The sequence below is a fragment of the Telopea speciosissima genome, chromosome 1, assembly GCF_018873765.1.
Source record: "Telopea speciosissima isolate NSW1024214 ecotype Mountain lineage chromosome 1, Tspe_v1, whole genome shotgun sequence".
Lineage (NCBI taxonomy): Eukaryota > Viridiplantae > Streptophyta > Magnoliopsida > Proteales > Proteaceae > Telopea > Telopea speciosissima.
In genome coordinates this window covers 85960494-85984395 of record NC_057916.1, presented here as the reverse complement: position 1 = coordinate 85984395, position 23902 = coordinate 85960494, and the positions used below count along the sequence as shown (strand labels likewise).

The following is a 23902-nucleotide window of genomic DNA, read 5'->3' as shown; positions in this document are numbered from 1 at the left end:
TATCTTTTATGTTATCAATCCCATATTTTAAACGTGATTCTGTTCTTTTACTTGATAGAATAGAAATCTCATTACTGTTGTAACTGTTTCTATGTCTACCTCTGTATCCATGAGATCTACAGCCAACACCATTGCTGGTTTCATCACTGATGCCAACACCACTACCATTTCTACTGCACCATAATTGTTTGGGTTTTCTCTTCTAGATTCACAACAAAACAATTTTCTACGTCGGACACGGCTGCTTCTGCTTCGGTGGCATAACTAAACCCAACGTCACTGCCACATAGCTTACACCACCGCAACAACCCCCTAATGCCTTCCTTATGTCCAGCCCTATGAACCTCCAAGCCTGCTTCATTTGCATCAGTAAATGGATTTTATTTTTTCTATATTAAAATAGTTAAATATTTAATTCTTGGATCCAATTAGGACTTTTTGATTACATGTTTCCTTTGGAGGCCAAACTAATGTCCAGGGATCAAACCATGGTTCCCTAGGGAAACCAATATACAAAAAAATTAGGGTTTTGCATGCCCTGGGTTATCCTATGGTGTCCCATGGGTGCCCCATTAAATTTTAGGGTTTCCTATGGTCGCCCATGGGAACCCTGGTGCATCCCTATTTGGGTTTCTCCTTCCCTATTGCGTCCCATAAAATTAGTTATCACAATAGGGACAGAGAAATTCATCGCTAGTCCATCACATGGTAAGAGGGATCCATCCCATACTCAAATGCGCAGCGGAAATTAATCGATTCGAGTTTCTTTCGCATCCCATAAATATTAATAATCAATAAACTGAAGGAATTAATAAAGAACTGCTAACCTGGTGAGCCTCAAGTATTGCTCCTCCAATAGACAGTGATTCTCCGTCCAGCGAGCGCTCGAAGCAAACAGATCTGAACCTTCAATGGTGTTACCAAGGTTCTTCAAGCCAATCCTAGATGCTCTCGAGCTCTTCAGCACAGATCTAGGGTTTCTCAAACCCTAACTCGCAAACACAGATGAGAGAAGCAGGAAGAAGAAGAGAGATCATAAGAGGGAGAGAGAGAAACCAAAAACGTAGGAGAGAGAGAGTGTCTACTCAAAAACGTGGAGAGCTTTTCTCCCTTCTGCGTTTTGGTCCCCTATATATATTATCTGGATTTAATTAAATCCTAGTAGGAGTTAATAGAACCCCTGTGAGAGTCTGACTCTCTCTCTCTCTTTGTTTGGCAGTTCTGTTTAAACTCAAAGTGCTACACAGGTGAAGAAGCAGAATCTAATAGGGAAAGTATTAAGTAGATTCTTTATTTAATTATTAATGGATAATTACAATTAGCACCAAATCCATTAATTAAATAAAGAGCCAATTAAATTAGCAAATTCCAAATAACTCCTTATATGATAACAATTTATCATATACAGCCCCCCCCCCCCCCCACTAATCAACACCATCATTATAGAATTTAGGACATGTACACATGTACTGCCAAACCTCAATCCATAGTACATGTCCATATAAGAGAGTTTGTGCATCTGATCGGGTCCCGCAAAACTCGATTAAACAATTTATTTAAAATAACTATAAATAATGTATCATTTTATGTAAAATAAATTTTGCAAAACCATTTCCAAAACGGCACTGGATCCAGATTTCGATCTGATCATACACAGACAATCTCTATCTTGGTGTTCCCCAATCGGGCAGTGGTAACCATGTTGAGTAACTCCTTCACTCACAAAGCGTTCACGCATTCCCAAAACACCGACTTTGACTCGCTTGAGTTTCAGTCATAGATGAACCAAAGAATGCGATCACACTTTGCAGTGATAGGGTTCCCTTAAGCAAAAGGGTGTCGGTGACACATGTCTATCCCTTTCTACATCTGGCAGTAATACATGAGGGAATCGACAAAGTAGATTCTTCGCCAATACACACATCAACATGTGAGTACTCGCATTCGTACCCTGACATCACATGTTTAGGCATACTCAATGCGACGACCATATGATAAGGGTGCCCAGCCCAAACCCTAATCGTGACTACCATTTTAAGCATAACTTACGGACACATAGTGCTCAAAAAGTTTATATTGCATGTGATAATATTAAACTAAAATGTATAAAAGTTCAATACAAAGATAAACCGGGTTGAACCGGACCGAACTGGGTTTGATGGACACATATATCCAACATCCTTCTATCCTGTCAACACTCCAGCGTGCTAAAAAATGCACAATTATCAGTCTTTGAGTTGATTTTCCAGCTTTATATACTGTAACAATGTTTAGGGGTGCTTAGCATTCATTACTTGTGGATTTCAAAGATTTTACCTCAGGCCTCTTGTTAGTTATGTGTTTTAAAACTTGAACCATTGTCACTTTCTTTGGATCATAACATATTCATTGTTCTTTTCTTTAAAAATAGCAGAGGGGAATTCTCTTTGTTGGTTCTTTTGCATCCAGATCATCAGATTCAAGGAGCCTTTCCTGTTCCTTGCTTTTCCTTATTTGGTATAGCTTCTATAACAACGTTGCAGACCACAGCTTGGCTCTGCTTCTCTTGGGCTATTCATAGTTTGTCATTTTTCTTAATTTTTGGAGGTCTGGGTGTCTAAGACTCCAATCTAACAGTTGGACACACCAAGGTCACATTCCTTTTACATAATTATCCTTCTTATGTTTCTTTATATAGGTTGAGAATTTCAGGTCTTTCAGTCATGCAGCTAGAAAGAGATATGGTAGGAAGCATCTTGAATCACTCACGACAATAAGATAATAAAAAGGCTGATAAAAGTAGAGAAACAAACTCCCGCCCCCCTCCCTCCCCCTTCTCAAATTAGGCTAAAGAGGAAATCATTTATTAGAGGAAACAAAAGAGGACATCTTGTAAGAATTTAACTAGTTTTAAAGAATATGCTTCTCCTATAAAAAACTTGTAACTGAGTGTGAGTGTGCAAGACTGCGAAGTAGCTAAAGAGATGGTTATGCTATAGAGAAAACAAGTGATGTGTGATGATATGTTGCCTAAACTTTGAGATGGATTTGTATTCATTTTGATTGGTGGAGGGATAGACCGCCATGAAACCTGTGTTTCTGTCAAAATAGAGTTTACAAGTAGCAAAACAAGCTTTGAAAAATATGCGTAAGTTTTTCTACACTAGTTAGAGACTTGGAGGTTTTCTTAGCAGGTCACCTATTTCTGCTATGTGGAGGAGGTGATATTGCAATTCCTACTATTGGATATCTAGGAATGGTTTGCAATGACTATGTTCATGCGTGCTTGTATTTATCGGTTGTCCACATCAACTCCTTCAGCTTTGGGCTATAAGCCCCCACATAGTTGGTGCACAGACAATCTGATCTGATAGAACAAAAACCAAACAAAATACGAACAAAAATGAAAACAGAGCAAGATGACCCGAAGATTTAACATGGTTCACACACCAATATGGTGTGCTACGTCCACGAGCGAAGCTGAAGATGTTTCACTATATAAATTAGAGAAAGTTACAATGGAGATCTCTTAAGAATACTCAAAAACGGCACTGCTGCTCTCACCCATAAAACCTAAATTGAAAACCCCAAATCTCATTCACTTTACAACAAAGCAGGTAAAGAATAATGCTCCTCCATTGGATTGGGTCGGGTCGAATCGTACCGTAACCAAGCCCTCTGCTACAATAACAGATCTCAGAAAAAGTTCCATTCGAGTTGCCACAAAAAACTGTCAGAGTGGGTCATTCTTCGAAACGGGTACAAGTTTGTGAGACATTCCTAACATGATCTAATATCACTTGATGATGTTCAACCCAAAAGTTCGAGCTTCGTATGAAAAGACCGTTCTAAGGTGATAAGTCAAATCATTGTAGGGATTAAATTCTCCTGGCCGTGGAATGAACTTCTTATGCACTTATTGCATCATTGATCCGCCCAGCAAGAAATCCCTTTCCCTAGTCTTGTACTATAAACATATATGGGAGGGTAAATAATTGAATTTAAGCTTCAAATTTTACATGTTACCAATCGTAACCATTTTTCTAAATATTCAATGGTTGAGATTGCCACATCATCCTTCCTAGGGGCACAACTAGCTTGGTGCCTTGGTGGACCTATCAAGTAACCTTTTTCACCAAAACGAGTTGATCATTTTGCACCAAGTCACACTTGAGAAACCCGAAAACTGCCCACAACATGGCAAACCTAAGGGGTCAACTTCCAACCTGAACCAGTTGGACCGAATGGAACCAACCAAACAAAACCAGACTGATTCGAAACAAATCCTTATTTTGGCGGTTCAGATTGCATTTTTTTGGAGACCGATAAGGAAGCGAACTGACTCAAACTGAAATAAAAAAATCAAACCAAACCTTAAAAAAATCAGATAGGAAACTGGTAAGAAACCAAAAATTGGGTTATTACTGGTTTTTAACTATGTATGTAACATACTAAATTGAACCAGATTGAGAAGCTGAGATGGTATCGCACCGGTAATAACACCTTAAGAGGAAGACGCTAAAAATCAGAATCGACTCGGACCGAAACTGAAACTGAACTTCTGCTCAAAGGTTTGGTTTTGGTTTGGCCCAGTATTAAACTGAACCGACGGATTGACACTCTTAGGCAAACCGGAAACCCCACTCCCCGCCCTACCCTATAAGAGGACTGACAACTTTTACTTTATAAGGAAAACATTTAGAAGAAAGAAGCGAAAGAGAAAAATGCAGATCTTCGTGAAAACCCTAACGGGGAAGACAATAACCCTCGAGGTTGAGTCCAGCGACACTATTGACAATGTGAAGGCCAAGATCCAGGACAAGGAAGGTAATTACTGAGCATGTCGTCCTCTATCAATTTTAAGAGCTATTTGGTCGATTCATATGTTCCTTTCTTCCTAATTCCGAGGCGTCTAAAATTTTTTTAACTCAATTTCTTAGGGATTCCTCCCGATCAACAGCGACTTATATTTGCCGGGAAGCAGCTTGAAGATGGCCGAACTCTTGCCGATTACAATATCCAGAAAGGTTGGGCAAGATTTTAGAGCTATTTTGACCTTCTTATTTTCTTTCTGTAATTCTTGAAGTCTTTCCCTTCCCCTTTTTGTTCTTTCTCCATATTTAATTTGCATGTACATGAATCTTTTCAGAATCAACACTGCATCTTGTTCTGAGGCTTCGTGGTGGGATCATTGAGCCGTCGTTGATGGCGTTGGCCAGAAAGTATAACCAGGACAAAATGATATGCCGCAAGTAAGTTAATGCTTAACACCTACACCCCTCCCCACCCCCCCCCTCTTAATGAATTGGTATTCTGCTGGTAGTCAAATTGGTGTTTCATGGATTTGCGTGCTCAAGTATTTCTTAGAGTTTGGAGTCATTATGTGGCTTATTACTGTTGCTTTTTGTTGGACAAAGTTTATCCATTTTTTGTTATTTAGGTCCATTTGAAATTAGTGTGTTGAACGTTTCTTCCATCTTTCCATTGTGTGTGATGCTTATCATCCTCGTTTGCCTTTTCTTGCAATAGAGCTTTTCTTCTTAATCTTCTGAGATTCCTAATTTCCTTGTTGCCTTTCATTCTTTATGATCAACTTTCACCTCCTTTGTCGTGGTTCAGAAATTGATAGATTTAGATTGAAATAGTCAGGAAAAAACGAATTTCCTGAGCAAGGGCTTCAAAATTATAAGATGATGCGAATTTGTCATTGGAGGTTAGCAGTATTGTATAAAAGTTGCGATTCTCTATGACTTTCAAATCTCTCTATTGATTTTGAACTCAAACAAGTCACCACATTCTTCCCCACTTTTTCTTAGCCTTGCTCATTTATGCCTAAAAAAAATGGAACCAAATTGTTTATCCAACGACATGATGATCTGGAAAATCAAAGTTGCTTTGAAAAATTTATGGCTGAATTGTTGTCTAGGTTTTAATTTATGGTGGAATTTCTATTTCTTGAACGTGTAAAAGCAATGGTGAATATTAGTTTAGTGCTAAAGCCTACAATGGCACTCTCCACCTTGTAGAGAAACATGCCTCTCAAATGGATGCTCATCGATTAAGAAGTCTCTGTGAAGTATCTTCATAGAATCCTTCCATCGCTGCAGTGTGAGCATGGTCATTGCAGTTTGAGAGAACGCTGCTCTTCTTTACTCTTATCGATCTTCCAGTTTTATCAATTTCAAGATGGTTGCATTTGGGAGTTACCCACAGCAAGAATACACTGGTGTGGATTAAGAGAGAGAGAGAGAGAGAGAGAACTAATCCTGAATCGCCAAACCAGCCAGATTTTTTTCTTTGATCTTAAGTGTCTACTTGAATCAATCGGCACCACAAGTAGTACTTTATTAAAATAAAAGAACAAAGGGAAGGTAGGCTGGAACGGAAACTGATGCTGGATCACTTCCTTGGATTGGGCCAAACCTGTTTGAGAGCCCCGACCAAGAACTGGTTCCAAGTATGGTTGGTTGGTTCAGTAGGATATTTAAGAAGTTATTTATTTGAAACTTGAGAGAGAGAGAGAGAGAGAGAGATGCAATCCGGCACCACAGGTAGTACTTTATTAAAATAAAAGAACAAAGGGAAGGTAGGCTGGAATGGAAACTAATGCAGTATCACTTCCTTGGGTTGGGCCGAACCTGTTTGAGAGCCCTGACCAAGAACTGGTTCCAAGTATGGTTGGTTGGTTCAGTAGGATATTTAAGAAGTTTTTTATTTGGGAAAATATTATGTAATCTTTTATTTTGGGTAGGATACGTAGGAAGAGTTTAGCCAACTTTTGAATTGTTTTTGGTAGGATCTTAGTAGAGTTGTTTTTGTATGAGAGTATTTTTCTTTCCTTATTTATATGCTTGTAATCCAACAACTTAGATAGTGAAAGAATATGGAACAAGATTGACTTTGTCTGGTGTATGCGTGTGTGGCTTGTGTGATCCTTCACCCCCCCCCCCCCATCTCTCTCATCTCTTTGTTCCTCCCCTTCCCCGAGACCTCCTCCGTTTCTTCTATTTGCTGTTATTATTACCATTACTTCATTTTTGGCAATATTTTCAGCCCAAGAGAACCGAATTGAATCCCATATTTTCAAATCCTTTCACTTTGAAGTTCAAGTCGAAGGAATCCCTACCCTAGGTGACTTTATCCCTAGAATCTCATCCCCAAAGAACCCCCATACTGTGAGATCAAAATCCAGACACATAACTGGTTTTTATTCCTCTTGCTGGTCCAGTTTCAGCGCCTTATCTTCCAAATAAATCATGGGTGTTGAAAGTTTTTGGGCTGGATTCAATAGGGTTGTGACCCATTCCGCATCAGAAACCGAAAAGGAAAGGAGGAGATGTAGAAGAGATGAAGAGTAGAAGGAAGGAGAGAAGTCGAACCTGAGATATAGAAAGGAATGTGAAGAGAAAAGGTTCTGGCCAACCAGAAGGCTCATACAACACACTCCAACTCAAATCTTCTTTTCATTCAATTCTGTTCCTTTGATGGCTACATGTAAATATATAAAGAGGAGATTCCTATTCAAACTCTTAAGACTAAAACGGAATGGAACTCTACTCCCTGCTCAAAGTAAAACCTAGCAAAAGAAAAGAATGAAGATTATAAAATAAACCCAAATAACCCTACCAACCCTTGTTGGTCTCAAATTGGGTTGGATTTGTTTGGGCTTGGGTTTCCAAACTCGACCATATGAGTCCAACCACTCTAGTGTGATTGCATCACCGGTCTTGCCAATATCTGTTCTCGAACAAGGGAACAAGTGCTCAGGTGGACAAGGGATCGTGAGGAAAACATCGGTCCAATGATTCTGCGGGAGCATAAAATCAACTCAGAATTCCTGTGATAAGTTGATCTTGAGCCTTTCATTGCTGCTCTTATTTTGTTTATCTAGTCCTGCCAATCTCTTCTCCAATCATTGCATCAGTGTTGTCCAGGTCCTTGAATTCAAGTATTTGACTTCTCGTTTTTCTCAATGGAAACACATATCCATCAAGCAGTATCCCTTAGAATGTGATAATTCTGCATTGGCTGCTCAGAGAATCTCTGTTCGTTCATTCCAATCTTTAATTACGATCTCATCAATGTCTAACGATCATAAACCCATTTTTTTTCTTCTAATTATCCGTCTTACCACCATCAATCCATGTCAAATCTGTATGTACTTAAAGTTTCTGTCCTTTATTTTCATCCTAACCTTGCAGCCCCATTCAGAAAATCTAGTGGGATGGTAAGGTTGCCATCCTAAATCACTTTGAAATGTTTACCATTTACCTATCATGTCTCTGCAAATTTCTCTCTTGTACGTGTGAAAACAGTTGGTTCACTATCCTGTCTGCCTTCCTAAGTAAAGCTTCAGTTGTTGAGTTGATTGGGAGTGACTGTTAGATTTGGGCATGCTAAATTGAAGAAACCATTTTGTGTTCTGTAAGTTGTGTGGAGTAAAATTCTGGTTGTAGGCCCAGCTCCATTTTTAAGGTGTTGGTCCCTTTGATAAACTAATTCGATCTGTGGTTGGGAAGATATTGGCCTTGTAACTATTGCCATTGCAGGTCAATAACAGAATTTTCTATAGAATGCCAACATCTATTTTGCTGTTATGATTCTTCATTTGTGTTATGAATAAATCAGCTGACAGTTTTATGAACTAAGATCCAAAATTGAATTTTTATGAACCAATCCCGTTCTGGATTATTCAGTCTTACCATATCCTGACAGATCCATGGTGGAAATGTGGAAAGAACAGCCCATGCCCCATAGTTTCAACTACCATTATCAGATTAGTCTTTGCTGATACTGGTACTTAAAACCATGCTGATGATCCTTGATCATGCTGTATAGTATCTTTTGACGCATATGAACTGAACATGCATTTCTTATCATGATACTAATACCTCATTTGTTCAATGTGGTTATTTTTATGCTAGATGTTATGCACGCTTGCATCCCCGGGCTGTCAACTGCAGGAAAAAGAAATGTGGACACAGCAACCAGGTACATTTTACTTGTGTTATATTGTGCTCTTATTCTTTTTAATATATAGGAGTGTCTAAATGACACCTCTAGGTGTATTTAGAACTGGACACCTTTCGTATAAAAATAAAAAAAAAAGAAGATAGAACCTGACACCTTTTTATTGCTCATTGTCTTATTCCCAAAATGTTTTTAAGATAGGGGTATAAAGTTTCCAAAATTAAGTTGAAAGTGATGTCATTATGTCATTATCAAAACGTGCTATTGTCATGCACATTTTGAATACATATGTGAAATAACACTATTACCCTCATTGGGAAAAAATTGTATCTCATTTATAGCGATGAGCATTATTTACCAAAAGGGCAAAACCGTAAGGTTACAAATTATTTAACACTTTGAGGGGTGACAAACTGTCTATAAGGAAATCCCTTTATATATTGTATCTCATTTATAGCGATGAGCATTATTTATTTGTTTGCTATTTTAATTGCAGTTGAGGCCAAAGAAGAAGATCAAGTAGATGTAATGGTGAAGGCTTCGGTAGGCATGGTGGTATCTCAGTGGACATATTACCCTGCTTCTAAAGGAAATTTTATCTTGACCTTGAGTCATTAAAGTTATTATTTTTGTATTAGCCGTTTCATGGTTTGACCATATGCCTTGCTGCTGTTCTTGCAATCGTAACTTGACCCTGAGTCACTAGGGAAGGCATTTGTCATGATATTTTAGAAAACATTTGGGAATAGGAGGCGGTCGAGTTTCTCTCAAGTCTTGCAGGCACATCTGGATAAATAGGTGCGCTAGCATCTATTTTTGCCACGTGGTACCTTAGATGGGGTTGAAATTTTGGTTTACTCCTCGGTTTGTGGCCTTTTCTCTTGCCAAAAGTTTTTTCCCTGGTCTTTCGAATTTTGTATTTATAGTTCATTTAGCCTGTTAGTGCCGTTTGTGCGACCAAACATGGCACTTGCAGCACTTAAATCTTTCCATACTCATCCTGGTCCAGCTGGTCAAGCTGCAAACTTTTGCAAGCAAGGATTTTAAACTTGGAATTTGGGTTCTCGATTGTAATCTGGATTGGATCAAAATTGGCCAAGATTGGTTCAAAAAATCTTTGGATCGGTGGATCAAGTCCAAAACGTCTGGAGACTAGAATCAACATCAAGAATGTGTGGAAGAGAGCATTGAGTTTTATTACAAAGAGTTTGCTTCACCCAGAGGGAAGAATTCTTTGACCATGGGTAACGTGTCCTCATGATTGGACTACTGAATCATCAATACACATTTACACTGTCACCTTTTATGGTTGAAGTAGAAAACGAATCAGTGGTTCTCAGTTCCCAATGGTGTAAATGTGTGCCGAATGTGGGAATTCAACCACTATAAATGGGCAATGGCACTAAATTACGGAGTTAATGCATGCTGAGAATTTGAGCTCATACAACCAAACTTTTTCAAAGTTGAAGTTGGTTACCATTATTAAGACCCGGGCTTGGCCATGTGATGAAACACGTATAAAAGACCCAGGGTCAAAATGAGCTAGGCCAGTCACTGTCTAATAGTATACTTTTACATCTGGAAATATATTATACAATTTATTGCCAAAGACACAAGTTCATAATGCCAAGTGGTGATACTATAGAGCAAAATGTTAGGACTGTTATGGAAATGCTACATTATAAGCAGAAGGGTTGGATTTAAATTGATAATAGATAATTGGGCAGGTTCCCTACACCGGCAGGAGTACACGGTATCTCTATACCCACACCGTAAGTTATGCAACATGGCACACTAGATAAAGCTGAAAATTTTTAGACAAAAATAGACCCAAAGGTCTCTTGCTCACATGTAAGGTTCAACCCAAAACACAAATTTGTCAATTAAAACAAATCATTTAAAAATTTATGATGGTGTGGAAAGGTGCACGAACACTATGGGAGAGTGTGCCATGACATTGGGTATGAGATAGAATCGTTATCACCTCTAATTCCAGCCCGTTCCAATTCCCTCCAATCCCTCACATAGGAGCAAAAATGACCATCTTACCCATTGTCCAAGGTGGGGTAGGGTGATCATTTCTGTCATTTAAAAATTTATGATGGTGTGGAAAGAAGGTGCACAAACACTATGGGAGAGTGTGCCATGACATTGGGTATGAGATAGAATAGTTATCACCTCTAATTCCAGCCCGTTCCAATTCCCTTCAATCCCTCACATAGGAGCAAAAATGACCACCTTACCCATTGTCCAAGGTGGGATAGGGTGATCATTTCTGCTCTTATGTGAGGGATTAGAGGGAATTGGAAAGGATAGCGAATTGGAAGTGATAAAAATTCGTATGAGATGGTGTCGACAATCTTCAATTTGATGTGTCTCATTCACGCCATTATTATTTCTACTAAAAAACAAAAATCACTACATTATTAAGAATCAATATAGTTGAAAATGTCAAATCACATTCCATGATGTACAAATTTGGGTGTTTATCAGAAGGAAAAAAAAAAAAAAAAAAAAAAAAAAAAAAAACTCTGCACCTACCAGTGTAAAGAAACTTTTAATAATGGGCCCATTAATAATTAATAATTGAGACGATATTCTCTGCCAGGGAGCGCATAGGGACGCAAGCTGCACCAGACAGAGTATTGGGCTCATGACATGGTATGTAGCGCATATCCAACGGTCTACAGTGCTTGGGCATGCAGCCCAACACCCTACCTGTGTGTTGGGCTGCATGCCCAAGTATCGTGGGCCATCGGATGGTGTACTACACACCATGTCATGCTACAGAAGACTCAAATCCCCCAGACACATCGGGTGGGGTGGGATGGGACGATCATTCCGGTCATTCAGGGGGTGGGGTGGTCATTTCACCCACCCCATGTGTCTGGGCGCATCCTACACCCCTAGTGCAGAGCACTGTGGGCCATCGGATGATGCGCTACACACCATGTCGTGCTATAGAGGACCCAAATCCTCTAGACACATGAGATGGGACGGGACAATCATTTCAGTCATTCTGGGAGTGGGGCGGTCATTTCACCCACCCCATGTGTCTGGACACATCCTACGCCCCCAGTGCAGAGAGGGGAAGGGAAACCCATCACTTTGATCTCATAATACCCCCCCCCCAACACACAAATATGATGAATATCCGAGAAAAATTCAGTCCCGATAATTATAAGGGATGAATGGAATATCAATCAATTCAGCCGTGTAGGTCCGGCAGATTAGTAATATTGAAAGGGGAAGCAGTTTTCTTGTGGCCTACGCTAGTATTCCCATGTGTCTATCTCTCTCCTCCTTAAAACAAGGGGGTAAGGTTGTCTTTTCACATAAGATAGACTCACTGGCGTAGGCCACACTCCCGGACAGAGATCTTTTTCCCTATTGAAAGTTTCAATTAGGTGATTTCTCAATGAAAACCTAGGAATTTGAAAGAAAAGTGGAAGAAGGATATGGACTGCGGAAATTCAGTTACTACTAAACTAGAGGGTTTCAATGGGTTTTCTTGATTTCTAGGACGAAATAGGATGACAAATGTCTAGACTATGGTAATTTTGGTTGTTTGGGAGAATAAGCTTATCACTTATGTAATTAAGCTTTGGTAATTGTGGGGAAACTCGGTTATGATGGTAATATTTAAATAACCAGACAGTAAAATAGTGGTAGAAAAAATGAACTACGAATAGGAAGAAGGAAAAGATAATGGAAAGAGAAGATAAAGATAAGAATCGAATAGAAGGAAAAGATAATGGAAAGAGAAGATAAAGATAAGAATCGAATAGAAAAAATGAGAAGGAAGCAGGGTATCCCCCTACGACCTATTTGAAGCAGAAATCAAATGAAAGGATCAGCAATCCTCGACATACAACATCAGGCAGGTGAGGTGAATCTGCTTCTGCATGTACCCATGTGGGATCAATGTCCAACTATTACCTTTGTTAGTCTTCTAGGCCGGAAGCTACACACAATCAATTCTCTCCAACCAGTCGAGCTACTGCTTCACAAAGTCCTTGTATGGCTGAGATGCTACTATGTTACGGGTCTTGAGAACAAATTATTGGAATGGTTGAGGATATCAAAGAATAGGCAGACTGTCCATTCTTCAACCATTCCAGAGCTAAGGTTTCCTAGCACACACTACTAGCCTATGATCATCTACAATTGTTTTTCTTCACCTTCAACTCTTCTTGTTACTTTCCTCTCCTTTAGCATGTATAGCAGGTTCAATTGTCTTCTTTTACGATGACATTCCCTTCTAGGAAGAGGCTGCTTCCACTCAGAAATGTGAGAGAGAGTAAAAACACAATAAATTAAATTAAATTAAATTAAATAACGAGAGCAAGGTCTAGAGGGGCAGTTCTTCAATCATGTAGAAGTTGATTTCCTACTTTTAACTGTTATGACTTGTGCATATTTCTAAAGAGTGAACTAAGGACTCACCAATTGTCTTTGAGGGGCTTCAACAGAATATCAGTTAGTCAAACAGCTAGTTGTTCGAAGAACTCTCAGGATCAACCCATCAAAGTCGACTGGGAGGAGAAGCTTTCTCCAATGACAGCCTGTAGATATAATTTGATGTGGCTGAAGAATCATGACAATATTGTTGTCTCTATGCAACACTCCCATGACAGTCACATAGCTTCCTTCCTTTATGTACCTGTCAAATCAGCTAAATAAGCTCTAGAGTAGTAGCCATTTGAAAATGTATGGAGGTCTATAAATAGTGCAGTACCCTTCCTTTAGATGTAGCAGACGAGCTTCAGTTGAGAGATTCCTCTCTGCTAACCATTTTTTGAGGTAGGAGGACAAAATATTGTGCCCATCTGTAGTATTAACGAGTGTGTTCTCAACAATCAAGGGAGTGACCTTAGAACCATAACCAGCTTTTACCAGTGCACTCATTCCAGACTTTATATCAGTGATGTAAAAATCGGTTGAGAACCTCTGGACAAGGATAAAGTTCCAACATGTTAGTGGCTCCCTAATACATATTAACCATTGGGGCATCCTATGACAGTCACAAAAAGAAACTTGCATATTGCAACTCCATATACTTGTTCCTACTTCATTTTCTTTACACTTCTGCATAATGGAGATTTTGGAATTTCAAAATCTTTTCATCCCTAGGGCATTGTCACACAACTTTAAAGCCATAGACCAGTATATAAGGATGCTTAAAATTATGGAAACCTGCATTTGAACCTCTGATCTCACAGGTGCAGTGCAGAATGTCAACCATTTGAGCTACATGCATTTTTTATGCCTAAAATATGGAAAGGTGATTAACAGAGGACATTGCCATTAATGGTTTAGATCTTTGAAAATATCAACTCTCAGAAATGGCCCAAAACAAAAATAAAAAGCACATTGAACTGGATGAGTGGATATTTTTATGAATTTCATAGAAATTATACATTATCCAAAACTTGTCAAGATCGATTTTGAACTTGTGATGTCTAAAATGCTTCTCAAGTGTTCCAAAAGGGAATGACCATAATCCTACAGAGGCAACCTTTTCACTTTCGAATAGGTTGAGCTCTTCAAAGAAACACAATTCATATATTTGGACTCTATATATCAAGAGTAATATCTCTTCATCTTTATCTTCTTTTTGAGTTTTCAGAATCAGGTAATATATTGAGTGGTTCACCATAGGCCATGATACTTGCTGATGTAGGCTTATCACAAGCTCTTCGGATGCTGTATATTGGATGCCACCTAGACTCTAATGCATCAAGAGGTTTCAACCACTGAGGAGACAACCTCTGTCTTCAAGTGATTAATCACACTTCAGCCTTACTTCGATAGATAGATGTTTCTGATTTTCATTTTTTCAGATTCCTTATAGCCATAGATCAGTTTTGCGGATCTCAGTAAGTGTTCATAACTTTATAATACTGATGTTAAGAATATTATTCGTTAAATACTTTTTATGTTCAATAATCTCAAAACCAACCTTTAAGGTGGGTTTTCGTAAGTATTTAATCCAATAGGAATATGGAGTAACTGAGCAAGGGCAGAGTAGAAGCAGAAATAGGAGTATAATCAAGATGGGAAAGCATATCCCATAAACTCTTTCTCCTCTGTGAAGAAGCTTTAGAGAAATTCACAAAAGCTCAGATACTTGTTACCAATCAACTAGGGCAAATCATCTAATCAACTTGAAAACCCAAAGTATCATGTCAAATCCATGGGTACACATACATCCAAAAGGAGGTAATGGATAGAGGCAATAACCTGCCTTTTATATACCTCTCACCAGTCTCACCCCATTTTCTGTTAATGTGACTGTAGGAACAAATTTGTAAGTGTTGATCTAACAAAGTAACTACAGATGAAGGTCAAATATCAAAAAACTATTAAATGTTAAGAGCTTAATGCTCTTACATATAAGAAATGAAATAACAGATTGCAACATCAGAAGAAATTCCAAGAACTTGTCAAGTCACAACTTTGTTTAACATATGTTCAGACTATGATACTTCTTGCAATGAAATTTCTTCCTTAGTAAGCAATTATCAGACAATGTAGTATTGCATGAATCATATTATGCTTAATGATGAAATTTCAGCAGACATCCAAGAATAGATTAGATTTTAAAAGATTTTTCTAGAACCAAAAGGCAAGATTTTTCACAATGGTGATAAAAGAATTTCCACACCTCTGAATAAGCTAAAGTCCACTGCAAGCATTTGTGGTTTGCACTAGCTGCCTTCAAATGGAATCCTCTATATTCATACAAAAGGGTGGATGTATAAATACATCTAGGAACCTTTTCATATGATGATTCCAGAGGGATACTTCCACACGAAGCAAACTGAAATCAAAAGAACAAGATTAGGAACTGGTCCTTGGTCATCAAGGAAAATTTTCGAAGCACAAGATATGCATATATGATTTGCAAGACATCTATTAATAACGATTGTAACATACACAAGAAATTTATGAAACAATGGGGGTTTCCTCAACCATAAAGCCTAGTAGTGACAAAGAAAACATACAATAAGAAACCCTAGAAACTAAAAGCAGTCGGATGTCGGATGGTTAGGGGAATTGCGGAGGCAAGAATCGTTTTACACTCTTACCCCAGTGAGCTTAACGAGCTGGCCGTGCCTAGCAGTACGAAGGTCCGAATCGGGGAAAGAGTCGAGGAAGAGAAGTATGGCGCTGTTCTTCCTCCAGTTGAGCGTGTTCCAAGCCAGGAAAGCAAGAACCAGAGATGAAAGCACGAGGAGAAATGCGAAGAAGAATCCGTTGTGAACGACAACTAAGATGAAGATTGAGACAGTAAGACCTAGAAAGAATAGAGGGACGAGAACGCAAAAAACAGAAGCTGGAATAGGCTTGCAGCTATAACAATGCCGTTCTCTGAGAGCCTCAGTGAGGTCGTTCATCACTGAGACTACAATCTAAAGAGTCCGAGAGAGAGAGAGAGAGAGGGAGAGGGAGGAAGAGAGAAAGAGGGACTAGTGCGTACAAAGTGAGTCAATGAAGAGTGACTAGTCAATAGTTGACAGCGGAAGAACGAGAAGGGAATAACTCTGTACAAGTACGACCCAGGGCCAGCACTGTTGGCGACACGATATAGCTGAAATACTTGTAGGGGTGGGTAGCCGGGTAGGGTAACCAGGGTCAAACTTGAACCGGATTCGAATCGGTCTCTTCCAATTCTGATCCGGATCAGTTTCTCCCGAACATCCAAAATTGGAATCGGAATCGGCCGAGATCGATCCGTTCATGGTTTTCTTAAAACAATGGCCTGGATCAGTCTAGATCAGCCTAGAATTGGTAATTTAAGGCATCTAGGGTTTGGTTTTTCTGTAGAATCGGCCCAGGCCGGAATGAGGGGAGGAATCAGGATTCAGGAATGGGGATAGCCGATGCCAACCGATCCAATCTGATTTTTAAGATCCTGAGGCCTGAGGGTAACGCCGTAATACACGGCTCAGATAATGGTGTTGTATTTGAGAAAGTACAACGCAACGAATATTTAAGGTCTTTTAAAGGTGGGGTGGATCAATGTGACACAGAACCCTACTTCCATCTTATTGATTAAAATCTTTAACTACAAAAAGACTCAAACAAGTATAAACTTGAAGCTTCATAAGATCAAAAGAATGCCATTCACTTTAATGGGATTTTCGCAATTTTTTTTTTTGATAAGAAATGGGATTTTCGCACTTACCTAAGATTTGTGCGAAGATGCTTTCCTTGCTTCATATTAGAATCTGACCAATGAGATATATAAAACAAAACACCTTGACCAATTTTTGTTTGGTGGGGTAAGTTTTGATGAACAAATTACAGCTGAAAGAAACTAATTGCCTTAAAATTTTTGGGCAGAAGATTTCATGCTGGCCCTTGTGGAATGGAATCTACCATGGTTCATATGCAGGCAAGGAAAAGAAAAAAGTGTTAAGGAAGAGAGAAAGTGAAAAAAAATCACACCACAAAGAGAGCCTTAGCATCATTCCTGAAAAATTATAGCTAGAATGTAATTTCATTATAACTCAATTTGATGGCATTTTTAAAATTCGAAATCAAATCCCCAATTTCAGTTTGATTGGATCGGAATTGATCAATCGTATTTAATTTCTAGGGTTCAGATTGATTCCAAATGATTCCCATTAAATTGGAATTAAAATCCATGGAAGCCAATTTGCTTACTTGAACCATCGATAGATGGTTGATTGGGATAGTAATGCAGTACACAATGCAAATGTTGGAATACCATTTTCCTTTCCTAAGAATACTAATGCATCATATGGTTCTATAAGCAAGCCGCATAAAAGAGTGCACCAATGAGAAGCGACAAAATGATTTTTTATACAAAGGATAGAGAGATCATTTCATCATTTCATGTGAAGAAGAGAGAGACAGAGGAGAAGTTACACCATGGTTGGCTCAGAGCCTCAGACAACCTTTTTCCTTTTTCCTTTTTTTTTTGTTTAGGCAGAGGATCCAAACACCGCTCGCATGTAATTTGACATCTCTATGCCCAGCCAACAAACTCAATAAGAAAATATGCCTCGCGATTAATATACATGAACCCACATGATCAGGGAGGAGAGAGTGTGTGAGAGCAATCTGATAACATTATAAGATGGGAATGAATATTCAGTTGGTCTGAAATATATTTTGGATCATCTTCCGTGGAGACTCCTGTGCTGCATATTCCAACTGACATATCTCATCTGAACTGAGACGCCAACCAAGAGCGCCCAAATTTTCCTCCACTTGTTTCACCGTCTTCACTCCAGGTATTGGAATAGTACCCTTGCAGATGCACCAGTTTATTGCTACCTGCCCACAAGATGCAACTCCATGAGCCAAAGAACACATGCTGCAGAGATGTTCACAAATATTAGAGAGAGAGAGAGAGAGTTCTGCTGCAATATTACAGAAGGAGCTCCTCCAACTCAATCACTCACATTATAGAGTATAAATACTGAAACTTTTATCCTTTTCCCCCCAAGATAGCTATAGCAATATATATATATATATATATATATATATATATATATATATATATATAGCAATAACTTCAAATTATGTTACAAATATCCTTAATGGTGACTTTACTTCTATACTGGACATGTGCAACCTCTTTGTAGTATACTGGACTTGGCAAGAACTTACATATGATTTGGGTCCCAAAAAAAAAAAAGGGCGTACTCAGTGCAAGAGGCTCCCGCCACTACGGGGTTTGGGGAGGGTCATAATGTACGCAGCCCTACCCCTGCTTTCACAGAAAGGCTGTTTCCAGGCTCAAACCCGTGACCACTTGGTCACCATGGAGCAACCTTACCGTTACACCAAGGCCCGCCCTCTAAAATAATACTACAAGCCTGAGTCATATTCTATCAGATTATTACAAGCAAACATATCTTCTGCCTAGGGAAAATAATTTAAATCATCCATGGTGTACCATTCATCCATTGACCTAATTTTTCCTCACATCTACCCATGAGGGAGCTGAAATGATTAACTTTGACCATGAATATCGTGATTAGTAGAAAGGCTAGGTTCAAGCTTCTCCGGATAAAATAATTTGTGAACCAAAAAGGAATTAGCCTAATTGAACTTTTGATCTTTGTTGGAATGCTGAATTATCATCCATTAAAGAATCAAAAGACATTTCCTGGTTAGATATGGAGGATAATATATCATGTGGCATGAAAAATTGGCTAGCACAGATAGTACTCCGAGTTCTTGATAAAAAAGTATTAGCAAAAATAAGAGAAATACCTGTGGTATAGTTTTACTCCTCCTTTCTGCAATTTCTCTTAGTGAATGCAGTAAAGGCTCCAAACCTGGTAGAATTTGGCCAAATAGCAAAGCCCTGTACAAAGGTGAAAACCAAAGTAACAGAGAGGGCAAAAAAAAATTTGTGATTAAACAGTAACTGATACCTTATACAATTTCACCATTGATTACTCATTATCCTACAGCATGGTCAGGGAGAAGGAAATTCCAGTACCGTGGCCCACGTGGAAGATTGGAAGCTGTGTATTTGCCAGTAAGCATTCCCAGACCTAGAGGACTATATGAAATCAAACGGATACCAAGAGAATCACATATATCCTTGATTTGCATCTGCTTCTCCCCCATACTCAGCAAAGAGAATTGCACCTACAATTAGTCTTGTGCAATATTAGAATAACATCTCCAATCTTTATGAGACATCATCCTGTAAACAATGCACATGTCAAGTACCTAGCGCCCAGAACATAGCTAAACAAACGATAAGTTATTTAAAAATGTCCTAATGCATAAAAAATTTCAGACTCTGCTAGGTTTGACATAAAGTATTTAGTTAGTACGTACAATGAAGGTGTATTGCACCAGATAATTAAGTCATGCCCTATTCTAAGGTTATGGGCTTGGGTTGCGTGAAGGATTTGCAAAACATACAAGTTCGAAGATAAAATCTTAATAACTGAATAATCTTAAAGAAATTGTTTGATGCCTCGAGAAGGAAACTTTTATTGATCAAGAAAATAAAAATGGTAGGTGACTACTTGGGCACTCATCCTTAAAACTTCAATAGGACGGGGGGTCATCAGAACAATATTGTAAAGGAATCAGGGTGGCAACTATTTTACTGCAAGTAGCCCAAGTGGTCAAATCAGGTTGGAGTCTCCTTAATGAAAAATGCAAAAAGGTTGATTTCCAATGGCTGATGCATGTGGTCTCATCTTGTATCAGGAACTGTTTACCAATAATGACAGGAAGACTGTCCATTATGTTTCAGGACCATTATGCAGACGCAAAGAAATTGGCGAACTTGAACTATTAGATTCAAGGAGGAAAATTTGGAAAGCATCATATATTGTTAATCAAAAGGTGCCACTGTCTGATTAAATTAACCCCTAGGTCAGATATATTAAGGCAGACCCTTTTGTGGAAACAGGATACAGAGAGCTTAAATTGTGACAGTACAGATTTAATTTGGGCCCTGGTACATTTCATTCTTTCCCTACCACCCTTGTCCAGCTATTTTTTCCTATCTTAATAAGAATTATTGCTGCTGATCCTGCAAACACCAATGAGAAATTGTACTGACGTACCTGAGCTGAGGAGAGGGTCACACCTCGGGTTTTGAGGTAATTGTGGATCTTTACAAGCTGTTTTGGTCCATAATTGCTCACACCAACAGCTCGCACTAGGCCCTGCATGTTTTCCATCACCATGAATATAAAATCGTTCAATGCATGTACCTCAATTTCCTCATAGACAAAAACAATGAAACTATATTGACCAAGACAAGTTTACAGCAATAATCCTCATTCTATTAACAAATATTGGTTCTACCACTACAGGATAAATCCAAATAACCTTCTCATACATTGCAACTAGACCATCCCAAAGAGCCAACTCCTGCAAAGGAGCATAGTTTGCAGTCGACCAATGCAGTTGTGCTATTCCAATTTTCTCAATTTCTAACCGCTCCAAAGAAGATCTGAAAAGCACATATCATGATTCAGGCAAAAACAAGAGCTCACATCTAGCTACTTTTTCATATGAAAGGAAAATTGGAAATGGGTGGATAATATTCAGCCAGCTTGATTTTATGTTCTTGAGCCCCGCAGAGAAGATTATTTTATGTTCTAGAAACAAGGTATGTTCTCCTTAAACCTTATAGCAAATCAACATAGAGAAACAGATGCAAACTTTTGCCACTGATCAGGACATCAAACCAGGAAGAAGCAGGTCAGGTCAATCAGGTTGCACAAGGGTCTCGAATCAGATTAACAAAATGACTGCCTGTATAACTTTAGGCATTTATTCAAGCCAGGTGCTATGTCCTCTGAACATCTGTGTTGGTCCACCTCTCATTACCTAAATAGGCCAGCTGAAAACTGCCTAAACCACTGATATAATAGCAGTAGATGTTCAAATCTGGGCCACAAGCTAACCCAATCCACCACAAAAAATGCCTTTGGGCGTATTTATCTGCCACAGGCAGATCAATTGTCACTCAAAACTTCATGGGTATGTTGTTACCCGTTATCCTGCATGTGGTAAAATTGCAGCAAAAAAACATAACACAACCCACACCTCTTTTAAATTCAACATCTTGACTCTGGCTACATCAGCCTCTCACTAGTTTAACAGCTGAAAATACAATATGAAAAATTCAATACAAGGAACCATACAATTGAGATGGACCACAGATTCAAAGCAAGATGGTCTGTTTGGAAATAATTTTTTTTTAAAAAAAAAAACCCACACAAACAAAAAACAGTACACAAGGACAAAGCATAAGTATGTAATCAAAAAACAGAAGAAAAATGAGGTTAGTATTACTCGCAAGCTTTTACGAACTGCCCAGGCGTCAAGCGCCAAGGATAAGCGGCAAACTTTGTAGCAATCACAATGCCATCTCGTACACCCTCTCGTCCTGCAAATATATGAGTACAGTTAGATTGCAGATTTCTACACTTGTGCAAAACATTCTCAAATAATGTCCATTATCGCTTAAAATCTGCTAGGGTTGAAAAAAGGTCTGGCAGTATATCTTTCCATTGGTTCAACACATGGCAAAGAGGAGGGATACAACTCAAAGGGAAGGGATGTTGTTCAAGAAGAAAACCATCAAGACATCAGTTGGACTCCTGCTTCATGTTTCTCAATTCTCTCATGCTGGTTACATTAATTTTATTTCCAAACACCCCCTTTTCCTTAATTTCCATTCATCTTACCAATAAAAAACTTCATTTTACTTCACATCTAGTTAGATGAACCTTACAGCTTCCATAAATTTCTTATCCAAAACCCAAGCCCAATCTCTCATAACCGAATTGAACGGAAATGCATTATTGATTCTCAGAACACATTCTGCAAAAGAAACTGGTTTACAAAGTTGGATTAAGAATGGAAAAAACACCAGGGCGGGTACTCTTCTAACCTGGAAATTCACGGATGAACTTGCCAAGAAGCTTTTCGCTTTGTCCATTTAATCTCCCGGTCCCATACGAGTCTGCTGTATCGAAGAGATTGATCCCATTCTCGACCGCAAGATTGAATACGGCTTGAAGGTCGCCGTCCATTTCTTTCTGATAACCCCACAGTAGCTGATTCCCCCAAGCCCACGTCCCGAACCCCATCGGAGAAACCATCAGCGAGCCCATCTTCACCTGCAAGCAGTGGACCAAGCTTTAAAAAAAAAAAGGAGAGAGACGGAGCGCAATTAAGAGTTGGAAGCAGATTTCACAGCTTCGAGAGCTACAAGACACGAGTTACCTTCTCCCATGGCCAGATTAGAGGTCTTAAGCGTGGAAGTTTTAGTGCTCTGAAAGCTGGTGAGGGAAGAAGAGTCCCTTCTGAAGCACTGCAACGGCTTAGGCAAGCTGTGGGCGTCGTCGTATAGAAAGCCATTACCAACTATTTTCGGTTTTCGCTCCTCTCCTCACTGTAACGGCGAATGCGGATTGGCAAACTTTAGCGTTACTTCAAGATTGGGCCATAGATAGCCCATGCCACCCAAACCACTCGCTTTCTTCAACTAAAGGAAAACGTTGGGCCTGGCCCAGTCAGCTCTACTAATGAACGAATCAGGCCCGTGACTTTAAGGAGAGAGTTCACCTGCACATGCACATGTATCCAAACAAAACAAAATAGGAAAAAAAATGAGGTCTAAAAAAAATTGAAAAATGAAAGTAAGAGAAAAGAAGCACAGTCGCCCAGCAAATTAAGAGAATCTTAGCTAAATGGGGTCTGCTATATGGATCATTGTCTTTCAATAAACTTTATCTGAGGTCATATATACTTGGTACAAGACCTAAACTATGCATGTCGTTCTTTACAAAGCATATAAAATTTAAATTTGGTTCGGATTTGGTTTACATGGGTTACACATTTTTCACTTTGATTTGATGATTCAATTAAAACCAATGTTTTATAGTCTACAATGAAGCCGAACCAAACCAATTTTTTTCCGATTCAATTTTAGATAGTCGATTTTGGTTCTGGTTCTAGTTCTAAATTTTCACCGAAATCAACTCAAGTAAATCACCCGAAATATTTCTAAAATCCACTTTTATAAACATTGCAGCAACCAATACCTATTTATATAAACATTTCTATAAACAGATGATGACTCCATGGTTGGATACGCAGTACCTAGTGCTAATGGTACTCGATATTGGGTTCGAGGCTGAAGAGCTTTCTCACTTTCTACCTCATCCACTCGCTTTACTGTTTTTCACAGGCGTGTAAGTTTGGCCTTGTAAGTCCAAGCCCACTCTAAGCCTGGGTTGAGTTCCAAGTACGCGGACTAGGCTATACTTGAGATTTCTAGGCCCAAGGTAAGACTTAGGACTAGGCCGGACCTAGACAAAGACCTTGAGTTGAGCTCGACCTTGTCCAGTCTTGTATATATAAAATATAAAATGGGGCGCTGTTCTCTGTGCCGCAGCATAGGCTGCGCCCAGGCAAATGGGGG

At 39.0% G+C, this 23902-nt stretch overlaps 3 protein-coding genes and 1 non-coding gene across 5 annotated transcripts; 2 read left to right on the top strand and 2 right to left on the bottom strand.

Annotated features, from left to right (window-relative positions):
• Window positions 1–4675: 4675 nt before the first annotated feature.
• On the top strand, window positions 4676–9549 carry LOC122670629 (ubiquitin-60S ribosomal protein L40). Its single transcript, XM_043867576.1, has 5 exons — window positions 4676–4806; window positions 4920–5006; window positions 5129–5231; window positions 8904–8970; window positions 9446–9549. The coding sequence occupies exons 1-5, from the start codon at window positions 4704–4706 to the stop codon at window positions 9470–9472; spliced, it is 387 nt and encodes a 128-aa protein (XP_043723511.1). The 5' UTR covers window positions 4676–4703; the 3' UTR covers window positions 9473–9549.
• LOC122649231 lies at window positions 5646–5776 on the top strand. The gene has a single exon (XR_006331205.1). It is a non-coding gene; the product is annotated as a small nucleolar RNA snoR86 (small nucleolar RNA).
• Window positions 9550–12867: 3318 nt separating the features above from the next.
• Window positions 12868–16417, bottom strand: LOC122670620 (uncharacterized membrane protein At1g16860-like). Its single transcript, XM_043867564.1, has 5 exons — window positions 16041–16417; window positions 15617–15772; window positions 13688–13899; window positions 13396–13612; window positions 12868–13221 (listed from the first exon to the last, which is right to left on the bottom strand). Exons 1-4 carry the CDS (start codon window positions 16347–16349, stop codon window positions 13426–13428), a joined length of 864 nt encoding a protein of 287 aa, XP_043723499.1. The 5' UTR covers window positions 16350–16417; the 3' UTR covers window positions 12868–13221; window positions 13396–13425.
• A 1624-nt stretch (window positions 16418–18041) lies between these two features.
• Window positions 18042–22857, bottom strand: LOC122670604 (pyridoxal reductase, chloroplastic). 2 transcript variants are annotated; one of them, XM_043867547.1, is made up of 8 exons: window positions 22702–22857; window positions 22367–22595; window positions 21766–21859; window positions 20768–20917; window positions 20526–20628; window positions 19436–19587; window positions 19204–19297; window positions 18042–18258 (listed from the first exon to the last, which is right to left on the bottom strand). In XM_043867547.1, exons 1-8 carry the CDS (start codon window positions 22834–22836, stop codon window positions 18073–18075), a joined length of 1143 nt encoding a protein of 380 aa, XP_043723482.1. In that variant the 5' UTR covers window positions 22837–22857; the 3' UTR covers window positions 18042–18072. The 2 variants fall into 2 exon arrangements, with proteins under 2 accessions (XP_043723482.1, XP_043723488.1); XM_043867553.1 differs by having other exon boundaries at window positions 20526–20627; window positions 20794–20917.
• Window positions 22858–23902: the final 1045 nt, after the last annotated feature.